The 18,276-nt window shown below is 39.6% G+C and overlaps 1 protein-coding gene across 3 annotated transcripts in view; it reads right to left on the bottom strand.

The window, feature by feature from the left end:
- The window catches only part of CCDC50 (coiled-coil domain containing 50), a 76,850-nt gene that overhangs the window by 37,550 nt on the left and 21,024 nt on the right, over positions 1-18,276 (bottom strand). For all 3 annotated transcript variants that reach the window (XM_066347946.1, XM_066347945.1, XM_066347947.1), the window contains exons 2-3: positions 5,870-5,932; positions 3,165-3,291 (exon numbers count right to left, since the gene is read on the bottom strand). In XM_066347946.1, coding sequence (XP_066204043.1) covers positions 3,165-3,291; positions 5,870-5,932 — 190 coding nt within the window. The remainder of the gene's footprint in view (positions 1-3,164; positions 3,292-5,869; positions 5,933-18,276) is intronic.

Consider the following 18,276-nt stretch of genomic DNA (forward strand, 5'->3'; position numbering starts at 1 on the left):
CATGGTTAGTCTTCAAAGACTCTGTTACTTAGATCTTCCCAACCAGATTAGAAGTAGGCAACTACTAACTGCACACAAGCTGCTACAGATGGGAAGAAAGCAGACATAGTAGAGAAGGCAAATCCAAACGGAAGGGTTAAAGGTCCAAATGTTAGAGAAAATAAGGAAGTGCTCAACCTGTGGTGGCGAGTGGATAAAGCGTAGACCTGGAACACTGCGGTCGTCAGTTCAAAACCCTGGGCTTGGCCCTGGCCTGTTGGCTCAATGGTAGAGCGTCGGCCTGGCATGCAGGAGTCCCGGGTTCAATTACCGGCCAGGGCACACAAGAGAAGCGCCCATCTGCTTCTCCACCCCTCCTCCTCTCCTTCCTCTCTGTCTCTCTCTTCCCCTCCCGCAGCCAAGGCTCCATTGCAGCAAAGTTAGCCCAGGCGCTGAGGATGGCTCTGTGGCCTCTGCCTCAGGCACTAGAATGGCTCTGGATGCAACAGAGCGACACCCCAGATGGGCAGAGCATCGCCCCCTGCTGGGCATGCCGAGTGGATCCCAGTCGGGCGCATGCGGGAGTCTGTCTGACTGCCTCCCCGTTTCCAGCTTCGGAAAAATGCAAAAAAAAAAAAAAAAATTAAATTAAATTAAAAAAAAATCCTGGGCTTGCCTGGTCAAGGCACATATAGGAGTTGATGCTTCCTGCTCCTCCCCCCCTTCTCTCTCTCTCTCTCTCTCTCTCTCTCTCTGTCTCTCTTCTCCAAAATAAATAAATAAATAAAAATAAAGAAGTGCCCGACCTGTGGTGGCGCAGTGCATAAGGCGTAGACCTGGAACACTGAGGTCGCCAGTTCAAAACCCTGGGCTTGCCTGGTCAAGGCACATATGGGAGTTAATGCTTCCTGTTCCTTCCCCCTTTTTTCTCTCTCTCTCTCGCACTTCTCACTAAAATGAATAAATAAAATCTTTTTTAAAAAAAGAAAAAAGTGAAGCTTAAGCTGAGCTTAATTATTTCAAACCATATTTCCAAGAAGGAGCAGTTCTAGTTCCTTTAGCTAATTATATAGATTGCTGAGGAAGCAAAATCAAGTGAGAGAATAGTAGATAGTCAACAATTCTGACAGGTCTGACTTTGGACAGGTATCCCAGGATCCAGAATGAATGAAAGGGTTCCAGTTTCTTAAAGTCTCCAGTGTTTCATCTTTCCTTTAGCAGTCAAGACTACCAGGATATAAAAACTAAAAATCTTCATTTTTAACACAATTATTTCAGCCAGAAATACCCCCAAAATCCTGAAGTCCCAGGCAGAAATATAATACCTGGTTCTTCTCTCATTTATGACCTATAAACCAAATATGATTTATATTTTACAGTGGTTTGTCTCAAAAACCTTTTTTGTTTGTTTGAATAATTTCTTAATAACTTCATTATACTCATTATAATTTACCATATTTCAGGATCTTAAACTTCTGCATCAACTTCAGAACTAGCTTTTATAACAGAGAATTGTGAATACTGTAAAAGGCAATAATTTAGAATTCTTCAGTACTCTAGCTCTGGCTCTCATCTTCACTCAGTCTGTGACACAAAGCCTCCACACATCCCACATCTGTCTCTTCTAACTCCACTAACATTACCCTCAATTCAGATCTCGTCATCTCCCTCCTCTCTGGATCTTTACTGTCCACCATCCTCCATTCAAATCTCATCATTTCTTAGTTTGACCACTGCTAAACAGCTCCCTTCAATCTTGCCCACTCTGGTCATTTACCTTCTAAGCCCCCCAAGTAAGTCCCTAAATGAAAATCTAAAACTCCTTCAACAGTTACTGCTCTATTATTTATAATATAAAAATCTGTAAGACCTAAATTCTTTTACATAACTTATGTGACTTTTGTACAGCTTTTGAATACTCTCCACTCCAGCAATACTGAAAACCTTGCAGTTACCATGTGTTTCCAGGTCCTCTTAACTTTATGTGTGTTCCTCCCTCTGGCTAGAATGGTTATCCCCAGTTTTCACTATATATTCCTAATTAACCATCCACGTTCAGATTAAATATATAACCTCTGTTGGGACAGTTTTCTTACTCTCTTCCCTCTTCATAGGCATAAAACTTACCATTCAATTCTCTCTGTGCCTTGTGCATGTAGCTCTATGTATAAAGTATTCAGTGTGTTCCTGAGGCAATTGAAGGCAATGGCTATGTCTTCATGTCTGTGGTCTCCAGTGTCTTTCATGTTGTAGGGATAGCAAGAGTCAATAATAATGTTTATTTATGTTTGACGAGGCAGTGGCACAGTGGACAGAGCATTGGACTAGGACACAGAGGACCCAGGTTCAAAACCCCTAGGTCACCAGTTTGAGTGTGGGATCATAGACATGACCTATGGTCACTGGCTTGAGCCCAAAGGTCGCTGGTTTGAAGCTCAAGGTGGCTGGCTTGAAGCCCACGGAGGCTGGCTTGAGCAATTCTTTCTTTACCCCTTCCTCCTCAAAATAATAATCTACTAGAGATATTAGGTACAAAAGCTCCTCTCAAAGAAGAAATGTACCTTGTGAGATTACGGCATTGAAAAATAAAAAGTTATTGTGCTGTAAGAAAACTCAGATATGATCTTTCTATTATCTAACTATTAAAAGAGGAGACTGAGAAAGAACTTTTGTCAGTTACTGAAGCCATGAAGAGAACTGAGTGTACAATTCAGAACTTTTCAGAAGATTCTACTTCTACCTGAAAAGCAAGGGGTTTAACGCAAAAGGGGTTTGAGCAAACACTGCTAGGATAGCTAAAAAAACCAATAAACTTATAACGTTCTTTCATATACAGCAGTTCGCTGGATCCACCAAACAACCAATGAGGCAGAGGAGACAATACTATCTTCCCCAGGTTACAGAGGAGAACAGGTGGACCAAATGTCTTGAAGTCATATAGTTAAAATGCTTAGAGTTCACACCAAAATACACATATTCCAAAACCAAGTCAGCGTTCCAAATGCAAAGAACATTTTCCAAATCAAAGAAAAGGATGGATACAAACACAGAGAAATTTTTTACTATAACCATGACAGAAAACAGAGGAACAGAAGGAGACTCTCTGCTCCTTCCCTGCCTGCACGCTGCTGAGCCACATGGGAAACCAGTCCTGGTGTGACCCCTCCCACTCCCAAGGTCCTCACAGGTCTTTGTAGCGCTTCTGAAGCTGAGCCTGAGCCTTCAGATCTTCCTCTTGGAGCTGCTTAGCCACCTGGAGGTCATGCTGGACCAAACGGCTCCTCTGAACGTTTGATGCCAAATGATGCTCAACTGGACAGAAAGATTGAGGAGAGAAATTACAATGCTTTGGCTTGTTAAAAATAAACCTCATAATAAACTTAAGAAGAGCTTTTCCATTAAAGAGCTTCATATCCATTACTTTATTGTTTGCTCTCAATAACGCTGTATCAGAGGCAGCGCAGAAATTATTATCCCCATCTTTCCAGGAAAAAGAAGATCAGAAAGGTCAAGTCTTTGGTCACACAGCAAAACAGTGGCAGTGCCAGGAATTCTACACAAACTTCCTCAAGTCAGGGCCAGTGCTCTTTCCACAAGCTGCCACAGGACTTAAAACGACATTATCAATACTTATTTTTTATATTGACACAATAATTAATGTTTCATAAATTACATATTCATAAATATGTACTTTTGTACAACACATATAACTTAATTTCTTTTTCATAATTATACACATAAATATGCAGAAAACTCCAGTCCAGAGACCTTCACTGACTAGAAAAAGGCCTTCAGGCCCCTATTCTTAGGGAAAGAAAGAGATCCCTATGTCGGCCTTCTCCATACCTCAGATACATGTGTGGATGAAAATGGGCCACATACTAAACCTGACAAGCTCAGAGAACGAAAGTAATCACACAAGATGGTCTTAGACTGAACTCATTTTCTTAACTAAAACTCACGGCAAACATGTCCCAGGGCAGGTATGGCCAACAGTGTTTGCCCCCGGGCCAGATTAGAAAGAAAACATTTTCAGAGGCCGGAGGAAAGATAAAAATTAAAAAATGTTAAATACAAAAACGATTCATTTAAGTAAACAAAATTTTATTATGTAATTTGTTTATGAATAAATGTAAATAATTTAGTACAACAAATTAACAAAAAAACTAATTGGCGTGTTGAGGCACTTTGCATTGCCTATTATTTTTTTAATATCTGGCTCTATACCTGTAGTAGCTATTCTTAACACAGCCTCCAAATGTAAATCATTCAATCTTGATCTTCTTGTACTTTTATTTAGATTCATTAAAGAAAAAGTTTGTTCACAAATACAAGTTGAGCTTAAGATTACGGAAGATATCGTAGTTTATATATAATGATTTAAAAGTACCACTTATTTCATTTCCACAGCGCGTCATGCGGAGAATATGAAAAATGTAATCGTGGGCCGCATAAACTCATTACACAGGCCATATCCGGCCTATGGGCCGTATGTTGGCCATGCCTGTCCTAGATCATGACGTGTTTACTTAACTGAGCCTGTTTACTGCCTTTTTGCATCTAAGATAACATACCTTTGAAATGTCAGAGTAATCCCCTTTTCCAGACCACTCAGGACACAAACTCTAGCAGGAGATCAGAGAAGCCCTCATTGTTTTCTTACTCTCCTGAATATCATCTCCATGTGCTATAAATGTTCATTATAACTATCTTGTACCCACCAATATAAAAGAAGTATGTGTTGCTCCATTTTACTCTTTTATTTATTTATCTAATTTTTTTAGGTGAGAGAAAGGGAGATAGTGAAGCAGACTCCTGCATGCGCCCTGACCAAGATCTACCCAGCAACCCCATCTTGGGCTGATGCTCGAGTACTCAGCTATTTTTAGTGCCTGAGGTGTCACACTCCCACAGAGCTATCTTCCAGTGCCTGGGGCCATGTTCGAACCAATTGAGCCACTGGCTGCAGGACAGGAAGAGGAAGAGAAGGGGGAGTGAGGGGTGGATGAAGGGGAGAAGTAGATGGTCACTTTTCCTGTGTGCCCTGACCAGGAATCGAACCTGGGACATCTATACGCCAGGCCGATGATCTATCCATTGAGCCACTAGCCAGAGCCCCATTTTACTCTTTGTCCAATTCCAGAAAGTTCCCTGATTTGCTTTCTCCCACTTACCTAACCTATCACCAATGGATTTTAGGTAACCCTCTGTATGCCTCCTCCTTTGATTGTAATATATAAAACAAACTGCAAAACTGCCTTTCTCTGAAGTAGTTTCTCAATCTGTTGAGATTTTGCTTCTAGGCAATTGTCAGTTGCCTCAAATAAACTCATAAAACTTCTCTCCTGGTTTACATCCACGTACGTATAACCAACGTCTCCCTCCTACAACACTACGGCCAATAAAAATTCCACGTCCCTCTTTTCCTCCAGTGTACTCAGCAATCTTCCATTACCTGGCAGCTGCTGTACAGCAAAACTCCCAGAACTTCATTCTTCATCCAGGTGTCATCTGCCTAGATAAATACCTCAGGGGGAATGGAAGGTTCCGCCTGGTGACTGCTCTCTCCCTGCATCACCCTAAGAAACCTGCCTCAATGCTTTGGCTTGTTAAAAATAAACCTCATAATAAACTTAAGAAGAGCTTTTCCACTAAAGAGCTTCATATCCATTACTTTATTGTTTGCTCTCAATAACGCTGTATCAGAGGCAGCACAGGAATTATTATCCCCATCTTTCCAGGAAAAAGAAGATCAGAAAGGTCAAGCCTTTGGTCACACAGCAAAACAATGGCAGTGCCAGGAATTCTACCCAAACTTCCTCAAGTCAGGGCCAGTGCTACCATCACAAAAAAGAAAACTGAAGGGGCATGAATGTGGGCTATGACTCACTCTCTTGTTCCTGCAGGCTGTGGGCCAGGGTGTGGTCCTCCAGGACAGCAAAATCTCGACATACTGTAGAGGGTGAGGGGGGAACAAAGAGCATAAAGGAAGACTCATTAGTTGTATTTTCACATAAAAATAAAAGCATCTTCTCTACTTCAAAAGTCGATTCTCATATTTTAGGAGAGTCAACTCTATAACTTGCATTGCACAAAATAATGACCAGTTAGCACAGTCTTCATTACAAAAATCCCACACAGTACCTCCTCAGTAACAAGTGCAGGTTGGTTGAGAAACACTACTCTAGATTTCTCTAAAGGCTGAGCTGCCTAAGAAGAATCTGCAAACCAAAAGAAAATGGGAACCTTGGAGGGTACCAGGACTCTGTCCCTAACACTGTCTCCACCTGGAGATGCAGGCAAGAGCATTTGCTAACCTATTTTCTTAGAAGCAAATGAGAAGAGGTAATCTCCAAGGTCCATTCTACCCCAAACTGCAATTTAAACTTCTGCTTCTTTTTCTTTTTATTTTATTTTATTTTTTTAGAGAAGAGAGAGAGAGAGAGAGAGAGAGAGAGAGAGAGAGAAGGGGGGGAGGAGCAGGAAGCATCAACTCCCATATGTGCCCTGACCAGGCAAGCCCAGGGTTTTGAACCGGCGATCTCAGCGTTTCCAGGTCGACGCTTTATCCACTGCGCCACCACAGGTCAGGCTAAACTTCTGCTTCTTAAAACAAACATACAGGCAGGACTCATGAAAAGTGCTGCCCTGGCCAGCTGGCTCAGTGGTGGATCAACCCATCTTTTGGAAGTCCGGGGTTTGATTCCCAGTCAGGGAACACAGGCAAAGCAACCATCTGCTTCCCCTTCCCCCTTTTTATCTCCTGCAGCCATGGCCCAATTGATTAGAGCGCATTGGCCCTGGGTGCTGAGGATGGCTACAGGGAGATTCTGCCTCAGGCACTAAAAATCTGCTCCGATGGGCAGAGCATTGGGCCCAGATGGGGGTTGCCAGGTGGATCCCATTGGGGCACATCCCTTCCTTTCACTTAAAAAATGCTATTTTGTTTGTTGGTTGGTTGGTTTGTTTACTTGAAGGATATGTTCTTACTCTATTCCAAATGTGTAACTGGCATTAAAAAAGAAAATTCCCCAAAGCCTCAAACTACTGCAATGTGTAGGACTTAAGAACATGTCCCCTAGGGCCTATCGGTGGTTATGAATTTCTTTCTACAGTTTTGGATTTGCCTGTAAGGCCATTTAACTAAAATGGAATAAGAAACACTCCTTTGCCATTCTTAGCACTATGTATGTTCCTACATACATTCATATAGCCTTGTCTCTTACTGCAACAAGAAAAGAAGCAGAGTTTAGAGACGTTAAGGTTACTTTGAAATGGTTTTATGATGGAGGAATCACTTCTGCTCAAATTCTGTATTAAACTGAATATGACCTGCTTAGCTTACCCCTTGCTCAAATGCAACTGCAAAACCAGTCAATCCAATAGAAAGTTGTGTTCAGATATATTCTCAGCAAATTCTAACAACTTGAGGCCCAGATGTGAGCTGCCAATATTTCACAGGAAGAAAGTGCTTGCAAGATAAGCTAGTTAATCCTCCCACTTAATAGGTGAAGAAATTGCGGGCCACAGGGAAGAAAGAACTTATTAAGGCTATATATAGTTGGTTGGTCATAGGGCTAGGAGTTAGTTTCTGAACCAACCAGAGTTCTCTCCTTCCCTGAAACCACGACAGCCCTCCTAAACTCCAGGCAAGCCATGGTCAGAATAGCCTGAAAGAAGTTACTGTACACTAACCAACATGAATTCTCTAAAACACTTAGCTAATTAATATCAAAAAATTAAACGGGCTAAGATAGGTATGGATTTAGTTCATAGAAAACATATATTCAGAATGAATTAGTCAAAATGAACATAATCACATCTTGTGTAAAAGAATGCTATTTTAATACACAGCCTTACTAGTTGAAGCACTTTAATTATACAACAAAGGATTTTGTATACAAAAGTCAGTACTAATTTTAGATTAAGACTAGATTAATTTTTTAGATTAATCTAAGTGTTTTCAAATCATGGGTACCAACCTATTATGAGGTCAGAAGATCAATTTACTAAGCCTGGGACAAGCACTTAAAAATGGACAGCCTAGAAAATAGGAGGATAATCACACACATACAGGAAACGATATGGTTTGAAGAAACGTTTTCAGTTGTATACATACATGTGTTTACATGATATGTATTGTGTCACAATGTAGAACATACATCACTCTGTAGATTATGATCAAATAGTTCAAAGCCACTTCAATTTGTATTAGAGTAGAAAGTTATACCAGAAAATGTATCTTACATGTTTTTAGTGTGATGAATAAAACTTAATAATCATAAAATTATTGCAGTTTTCCACACGGATAACCATGTGAAGAACTGAAATAATTTTGTATTTATTTTAGTCAGCACAATATTAAAAACATAACGTTATAGATAGATATACCTGAAGTAAAATATGTATTTTTTAATATACAGCACTGACATAAACAGAATTGAGAATAGTGGTTGCCTGCAGAGAAAAGCAAAGGGGCAGAAGTGCTTTAGTTACACGCCATTCTACAGTTTTATAAAAGAAGAAAGAAGACTGAAGCCAATAAGGTAAAATATTAACATCTGTTCGTGGTAGCTTCCTGGATTTCCATATTTCCTGTGTTTGTGTAATGTTTTATATTTCTATACACCATATTGTTTTTTGAGCGAGAGAGATGAGAAATACCAACTTGTAGTTGCTTCACTTTAGTTGTTCACTGATTGCTTCTCATATGTGCCTTGATGGGTGAGTGGGGCTCTCAAGCCGAGCCATGACCCCTTGCTCAAGCCAGCGACCTTGGGCTTCATGTCAGCAACCTCTGGGCTCAAGCCAGCAACCTTGGGATCATGTCTATCATCCCACGCTCAAGCCAGCAGCCCCACGCTCAAGCTGGGGAGCCCACACTCAAGCTGATGATCTTGGGGTTTTGAACCAGGGATCCCAGTTAACCAGATCAATGCCCTATCCACTGCGCAACCACTGGTCAAGCTATATACATCACATTTTAAATTCTATAATTAAATATAAAACTTTTTAAAATCCATGTCTTTTATTCCATCAACAGCATACATTTAAGACAAGTACAACAAATTTAGGTCTTACTAATTACCTTAACAATGACTCTTCTGAATGATTTCTTAATATTTAAACATTAGGACTGAAGTATATTCAATTATTGTGATTTGACACTTAATTTTCTCACAGCACAGGTTGAGTGGGTAACCAGAAAATATGCTATGGCCTGAGCTAGAAGGCCATGCAGCTCTTCAAAAACTACATGGAAATACACACACTCATACACACAGAGTTGTATTGTTAACAAACTGACTTAGCACTTCAGAGATTACTAAAACCTTCCAAATATATAATCTCATTTATACTGACATATTATACCTGCCCAATCCACAATTTCTTCTGAATCCACTTTAGTCCCTTTCCAGATGTGTCTGTATTCTCTGTATCACTGCCCTAACGAAAAAAGGAAACTAGTCACACACACAGCCACCTTTATAATATAGTAACAAGATTGGGAATTACCAAAAACATTTCCCAGTCAGGCTAAGGTCAGAGGCTAGATCTTTGCTTCTTTTCTAATCACCTCTACTTTGAAGTAAACAGTACAAACAGTACTAAGAATAAACAGCATAAACTCACCTTATGTGTAAGATGAACCATTGGACTCTGGGTTTTCATCCTCCCACGTCTCAAGCTTTTTGCCTCCTGTGTGCAATTTTCACCCAATCTCATGCTAATCTTCTTGCCATTAAGCAAACCACATCATTTTTGTTCATTCCTACGTAGGCTCAAAGGTCCTGTGGCCTCTTCCCTCTGACCCCTATACTTTCCCCAAAGTTAAGAGTGCAGTGGCTAAATCTATTTTGCAATGTAAAAACCATGTAACTCTGTCTCCTTGCTCAGAAAATCAACAGAAAGAAAGACACTTTATCCCTCAACTAAGCAAAGAGCTGCCTCCCCACCCAGTTGCAAACTCTTCAGGGCAGGGGCCCTCTGGGACTAATCTCTGCACCTTCCACATAGTTAGCATTGGACAGAGCATACAGTAACACTTCCAGAGATGTACATTGTACATTAAAAGAAAAACTGGTGATTAAGGTAAAAAAAAACAGTAAGAGTTCCATAGACAGAGGAAGAAAACTATTGTGAACAGAATTAAGTGCTGCCCTTACAATGGCATCACAGAGATGTGCAAAATTTTTCAAACATCATTTAAATAAAAATTAGAAACCTCCCCATTCTCATCAAAAGAAATATAGCTTTAGTGACTTTTTAAATCCAGATATGTACATAAAAAATAGTGATTTGGTTTACATTAAGCCAAGCAAACCCCAGAAATGGAAATTCAATGTACAGATAGATAGGTATAGACAGATATTCTCTCTCTCATATAGATGTGTTTTTGTGTGTATTATATATGTGTGTGTGTGTGTGTCTGTACATACTTCATTCATTTTCCTTGAAGAGAAAGATAATTCTCATTCACTATGGATATCCCTAATAAATGGAATAGTATGCACCTATAAATACATTTCGCAACAAACATTTGTAGAGCACTATTTTAGGGTGAATAAGTCACTTCCAAGACATTACGACAGTGGAGATGACAGAAAGGTAAATATATGAATATAATTTGATGTTTATAAAGACCTACAGAAAAATCTTTGAAGGTATAAACAATGCAGCAGTTATGTTTGTCATGATTTGGAGGTAGGTTAAGGAGTGGGGGTGACTTGGGCAGAGCACATCAAGTCACTTTAGACAATTAATATAAAAAATGAATCATAAAGGAAGGTTAAGGCTTGACCTGTGGTGGCGCAGTGGATAAAGCATCAACCTGGAACGCTAAGGTCGCTGGTTTGAAACCCTAGGCTTGCCTGGTCAAGGCACAGATGGGAGTTGATGCTCCCTGCTCCCCCCCTTCTCTTTCTCTCTCTAAAAAATTATTAAATAAATCTAAAAAATAAATAAATAAAAATAAAGGAAGGTTAAAATTCCTATGGGCAGAAGTGATAAGTGTTCCTGGCAGAGGGCCTAATTAACTCAAGCTAGAAGAGGAGTGAAGAATCATTCCCCTTTTGTCATGTTTTTATCCATATCCCAAAACTTTCTGAAAACACAATTTCTATGACTCAATCTTTACAAGCTTCCACCCACACAGAAATGCTGGGATTAGTAATGCACTCATAAGAAGCTCTTTCTTTCAACTGTGACTGTATTGCCTTTTATGTCCTGGTAAAATGTTGTGAATTATTCTGTTTCTGTGTAAACACTATTACCAGATAGAATACAGATTCACTGTTTTGAGAGCAAGGATTATGCTTGCTTTCCTTTATTTTTTGTACACATGAAAACACTATGAATGAAAAAAATTTTTCAGACTCATATACGATTGGGCAAAAGTAGGTTTACAGTTATTCCTATGGAAAATAATACAAGAACAAACACTGTGTTTTGTGTACTCACAACTGTAAACCTATTTTATTTCTGCCCACTGCTGTATTTTGTCTTAAAAAGTTTCATAATCATAGGCAGCCATAATTGACGTTGCTGATGTACTCTGTTGATTACTATGAACTCTCACATTTATTCCTCCTAACCCCTGAAGATAAAGGTTTTAGCAATATCCTCATTTTTCTATGAGGAATCTAAGGTTCAGAGAAACAAAGTAGCTTGACCAACATAACCCAAGAAGTAAACAAATGAATTGAAAACCAAACAGAACTCTTCTGGCCCCAAATATTTCTGCTCAAAGAACTTAAAAAAAAGCCTACATTTCAGTATGTTAGGAAAGTGATATTATCAAAATGAATTAAAATAAGACAAATATGCATTAGATTCTTGGAAATTGAGGATGAAATAAAATTTAGGTAAGGTGGTTTCTAGATCCCAAAATAAAGCAACAAAAGTGGGACACCGTTTGTCTTACTATCTCCCAAGAATAAACCTCTAGCAATCACAGCTGGCCTGTCTCCACTTCCGAAGACAAGGGCAATAAAAAGTTCCTTTTATTTGCAGTGTTTCACAGGTGCTCTACAAGAAAAACCCTGGCTAGTAACTGCAGTGGGAAATTCCAAAGAAAATCTTCCTTTGAGATGTAACTTCCTGCCCCACTGTCCTCCACTCTATCCAACATCAATAAGTTTCCCTCCCTTTAGAAAGAAAGTACTAATGAATTTTAGATGAATGTGTCTAAGAGATGTTATGCTAATCTTAACTAAGAAATAACATATGTAAACCCTATGCCTTCATGTGCTGCCCTACAAAAGAAATGTCTCCCTAATTTATTAAAGAAGAGTCTCTTCTCTTTATTTAAAGCTCTAATAAAATTACCTCAGTAGAAAAGAAATGGTTTGAAGAGAAACTGACCAGACCTCATCCTAATGTCAAATCTTTGCCATTCGCAGCCCCAGCACAGTTTATACATATGAGTAAGATGACATCAACATCATAATCATCATTAATACCAACACCAAAACCAAACCCACTCCCATGGCTACCACCATCAGTGAGTGGCAAGAGCAGCAGCTAGGGACTGGGGCCACAAACCTAAGTGCCCCAATTATGAGCCCCAAGATGGCAAAGATAGCAAACATAGCTGGGACAAAGGAGCAGCCTGGACAGTCCAGGAGCCAGCCTACACCTAGCCTGCATACACATGCACACCATTCAAGGGCACAAACTCCCTTCCCTTCCCTTCCTTTCTCTTTACCTCCTCCCAGTCCACTTCCTCCCTATCCCACTCCCTATCTCTTTCCCATTCTCTCCTCTCCTTCCCCGTTTTTATTAGTTCCCTATTCAAGTTTTATCTCTCTGGGTCTCGTCAATCTTTGTTCTTTCTTTCTCTCCCCTTCTTTTCCTTCCCTCTCTCCATTATTCCCTCCCTCCTGCCTTTGAAACTCCTTCCACAGCCCTCCTTCCCCGGCCACCCACAAGGTCCAAATACACACACATTTTATCTTTTATAACACATTTTCACTATACCTTTCCTATATTTAGGTGTTTAGATACACAAATACCACTGTGTTACAACTGCTTACAGTATTCAGTACAGTAAGAGCCGTACAGAGACTAGCCTAGGAGCAAGAGCCTCTATACCACATTACCTACGTGTATAGTACACTATGCCCTCTAGGTCTGTGCAGGTGCATCTGATATTCACATGAGGACGAAATCACCCATTTAAGCATTTCTCTGAACTCATTCCTATCGTTAAATGAAGCGTGACTATACAAGGGACTATAAGGTAACTAGAACCTTCGATCTTTCTCTGATGTTCAATGTCCTAAATCTAAGTACAGTATAACAGAGGAGGGAGAATGACACCTAATTTTTGCAGAGCAAAGAGGCAAACACATATGGTACACCCCATTTACTTTGTTCTTACGGGTTCAGAATGTGCACCCCCAAAATATGCTACTTTGGCATGTGGACTATTTTGAGCTGAAGGCAATCAAGCCCCAGCAAATTCTAGAAAAATGTCTCCCTCAAGAATTAAATGGATGCCTGACCAGGCGGTTGCACAGTGGATAGAGCATCGGACTGGGACCCAGATAAGAAACCCCAAGATCACTGGTTTGAGTGCGGGCTCATCTGGACTGAGCTTGAGCGTGGGATCATAGCTATGACCCGGGGCTGCTGGCTTGAGCCCAAAGGTTGCTGGTTTGAAGCCCAGGGTCACTGGCTTAAGCCCAAAGTTGCTGGGTTTAGCAAGGGGTCACTCGCTCTGCTGCAGCCCCCCTCCCTGGGTCAAGGCACATATGAGAAAGCAATCAATGAACAACTAAGGAGACTAAGGAGCCACAATGAAGAATTGATGCTTCTCAGCTCTCCCCCCTTCTGTCTGTCTGTCCCTATCTGTCCCTTTCTCTGTCTCTCTCTCTGTCTCTGACAAAAAAAAAAAAAAAGTATACGGTGAATGAAAAAGAAGTCAAAGTTGACAAAACCAAAAGAGGGGAAAAAAGAAGGAGAGCATAATTTCGAGAAACCCTAGTTACAGAAAGATATTTTCAGGGTTAATTATCCTGCCAAAAAAACAGGAAGCTACCCTTTCCATAAAAAGCTCTACAAAGACCAGAATAGTGAAACTCACAGGTGCTTCTACAAAGTTCCACCAAACATCTGATCTGCTAAAGTCACCACCTTGGTTAGACCTCTAAACTGTGTTAGAGTATCAAGAATCTTTCATCTCACCTGACCAGGCGGTGGCGCAGTGGATGGAGCGTCAGACTGGGATACAGAGGACCCAGGTTCGAGACCCCGAGGTTGCCAGCTTGAGCTCAGGATCATCTGGCTTGAGCAAAAAGCTCACCAGCTTGGACCCAAGGTTGCTGGCTTGAGCAAGGGGTTACTTGGTCTGCTGTAGCCCCCATCCCCATCAAGGCACATATGAGAAAGCAATTAATGAACAACTAAAGTGCCACAACAAAAAACTGATGATTGATGCTTTTCATCTCTCCGTTCCTGCCTGTCTGTCCCTATCTATCCCTCTCTGTCTCTGTAAAAAAAAAAAATAGAATCTTTAATCTCAATGAAATGTTTATTCCCTTTGATTTTTACGGTCTCTAAGAATAATAAAGACCCTGGATAGTAGGTTGAGTATCCAGTTTCTTCAAATATCTTGACATTTCAGTCACTGTTCATAAAAAGGTGCTTAATGATTAATCACTTTCTGAAAATTATAGAAACTGATCATCAGAAAGGATTTTAGTAGTTGTCAAGTAGTTAAGTCTTATCCTGGCCAAAGAATCTAAACTTCTCTTAAATATTTCAGCCACAGAAAGCTCACTTTCATTCAACACACCTCCATTTCAGGTAACTGCAGGTAAAACTATCTTCAGAAGGACCAAACCTGCCTATCTGTAGAGATTATCCACTGGTTCTAGTTCCTGCGTTGGAGTACTCAAATTCCCTCGAGTGCATGTGGGCAGTCTGCATAATCACTGGCATGCTGAAAGCTGTTGTTTTACACTCCCTATGGATGACAGACCATATGTCTTATCACATGGGCCTTGCACAGGTAAAGTCCTAAAGGCACTCTCCATGATATGGGTGGATCCCAGGACTGACACTGTGAACTATACAAGAGTATAGTGTACTCTGACTATAGTTGAAATACCTGACTTTCAATTTAAATTTTATTTAGAAAATCCTAATATTGATTATATACTCTAGGATTACATTTCAGCTTAATTTTCCTTTTCAAACATTGCCCTATTTTCCAATTTATCTATCATGAAGAGGAATCTTATTATGTATAATCTTTTCCATAATATTTTATAACAAAAGATAATACATATTTTAATCTTATTTAAGCACCTTAACAGTAAAATAAATATTTACTAGAAAAAAAATAAATTCTAATAGCCCCGTTTTGTTGATTTAACTATTTTGTTCTTAAGGTTACGAACAAAAAGGTTTTTATTTTAATGGAAAAAAAGCATGCTAACATACACAAAGTCGACATAAGGCCCCAAATTTGTATCTGATCTTCCTGAGAAACAAAGCAAGCAGGGAAATAAGAAAAGTTGCTCAGTTCTCATTATCATAAAGGAGAAACAACACTAGTTCTTCACTGGAGAGAGATGAGCAACTATTTTATTAGTACCAAATATGAAAGTAAACTCGGTCTTCGTGCTGGAATTTAAATAGAAATAAGTATATAATGGACATCATCAATAGTTCAAGCATTAGTTTTAAATGTGCCTACACACACACGCACGCACACACACAACCCTTTCAACAAAAGCACAAGACTGAGCACAGTAGAGAAACATTTTCAAAAGCAAAACAACTAATTTAATCCCAACATGGCACTCTGGTGCAATTTATCAAAATTGGTTCCTGAGTTATTTTTTTCCTAATCCTCCAAATACAAAGTTAAATGAAAATCCCAGCAACCCAAACCACTTGTTTGGCAAGTAGAGATATTATAGCTAACCACGGACACTCTAGGTTGCAGGCAAGTGGGTTTTGAAAATGCTGAGATAATGCAAGTCTTCAAATCAAAAGTAATACTTTAATATCGCAGACCATCTACATCATTATCAGAGACCACAGCGTAACTGGACAACTTATTGGAAAAGTGAAAATGGCTGAGTGAGAAATTTCCATCCGACAGGGTAAAAGGTTGGGAGTGAGCAGAGCAGTGTAAAGGTGGTAAGGGAAGGTAGCAGGGTGGAAACAGCAACTTTCACTCATGCTGGAAGAACAGCTGGACAGAGATTAGTTAGACTTTCCATAGAAGATATCTGACTCAAGTTACCATGAATAATAAAAAAAAAATCCACAAATACAAAACAACCTCACAAGGTTCCTGTATTGCAAGCATTAACTTTATGGATTGGTGCTTTTGAACCCAAACCTTTCTGTGTTGGCAGTAACAAAATGAAAAGCTACCCAAGAAAAGTAACAACTCAGATCTTGTCTATTCTTAGAAAATGCAGAGATATTAACATAAATCACTCAAATCAAGATTCCTTTCTTCTCAAGAAATATCTAATAACCTCAAAATGAGCTCTGCCTAGAGGTCATTTAACCTGAGTTCCCAACAAATTGATGCTTGGGTTCTCTATCTGCATTCCCACCAAGTTGTCACTAGGCTCTCTTCAAACCACCAGATGATCTGCATGCACATGGTCCAGTGATGGATGGTACAGATATCAGAACAGATTTCTTTTACTGGACCAAGCTGTATATTCTATTAATCCATCCTTATTCCATCTACTAAGTCACAAAATTTTTTTTCACCCTGATATGGTAGCCACTGGTCACATATAGCTCTTCCTTTAAGTTAACTAAAATTAAATTTTAAAAATTCAGTTCCTTAGCCTCTCTAGCTACATTTCCATTGCTAAATAGCCATTATGGCACTAGTGCCTACCACTGTAGACAGTGTGAAATCTCCACCACCACAGAAAGTTCTACTGGACAGCACTGCTTTAAACAGTAATCTCAGTGTGATGGATAAAAAGGTATTAATATAAATAACTGGACTGCTCAGGAGCACCTAAAACCATCTTTATTGTGCATGTGTGTGCATGTGTGCTTATATTTAACCAATAGATAGAACTCACATCACCTTGCCAGAATGAACAACCAAGAGATATGAATATATACAGTGTGTTCGTAAAGTCATGGTGCACTTTGGACCAGTCACAGGAAAGCAACAAAAGACGATAGAAATGTGAAATCTGCACCAAATAAAAGGAAAACTCTCCCAGTTTCATACCTATTCAGTGCAGTTCAATGTGGGCTCATGCACAGATTTTTAGGGCTCCTTAGGTAGCTATCCCGTATAGCCTCTACAGACTCGTCACTGACTGATGACCTACCAGAATGGGGTTTCTCCACCAAACTGCCAATTTCCTTCAAATGCTTATCCCACCGAGTAATGTTATTCCTATGTGGTGGCGCTTTGTTATAAACGCACCAATATTCACGTTGCACTTTGGTCACGGATTCAAATTTAGCAAGCCACAGAACACACTGAACTTTCCTCTGTACCATCCACATCTCCACTGGCATGGCTGTGGGCTGCTCTGCTGTATACACAGTGCTACATCATCATCTGCGCATGCACACACGCTGCCACATCATCCTACAGAAACTGGGAGGGTTTTTCTTTTATTTGGTGCAGATTTCACATTTCTATCGTCTTTTGTTGCTTTCCTGTGACCGGTCAAAAGTGCACCATGACTTTACGGACACACTGGATTATTGGCTTTGTGCTAGCCACTGATTTATCTTCAAAGTTTTGTATTTTATTCTCCTATGCTTCTTCATCAGCCCTAAAGGGATGGTAGTTCAGCTAACCTGAGCAGGGTGAAAAGATCAAGAATTGTTCTACATTTATTGCAAGCACTGTGTATACACAGTCACAGAAACCAAGTGAATAAATCTCTACTTAAAAAATAAGTGAACTGGTATTCGATATAGTTAAATAAATACAATTCTGAGAAACACAACTACTACTGAGTAAATCCATCAGCTATCCAACAATTTATACCAAACATCAAAGAACTGGATAATGATTAGCAAATGTATGCATTTGTAAATTTCAAGTGGCCTTGAAAATTAAACTGATCACAACTGGAGAAGCATTCTCCTAAATTTACTGTCTGTAGTACCTTCTTTAAAAACCATTACATTTTACATGGATGCTCAACTACAGAACAATTCAGGAATATATGAATCTACATAGAAGCTAAATAAGTAATTACTCTAAATATTATAAAAGTGATCAAAAGGAAATAGTCTTACTTTAATAAAGGATTATTTTTAATGGATTTATAGAATTTCACA

Source organism: Saccopteryx leptura, chromosome 8 (genome assembly GCF_036850995.1).
Source record: "Saccopteryx leptura isolate mSacLep1 chromosome 8, mSacLep1_pri_phased_curated, whole genome shotgun sequence".
Classification (NCBI taxonomy): Eukaryota; Metazoa; Chordata; class Mammalia; order Chiroptera; family Emballonuridae; genus Saccopteryx; species Saccopteryx leptura.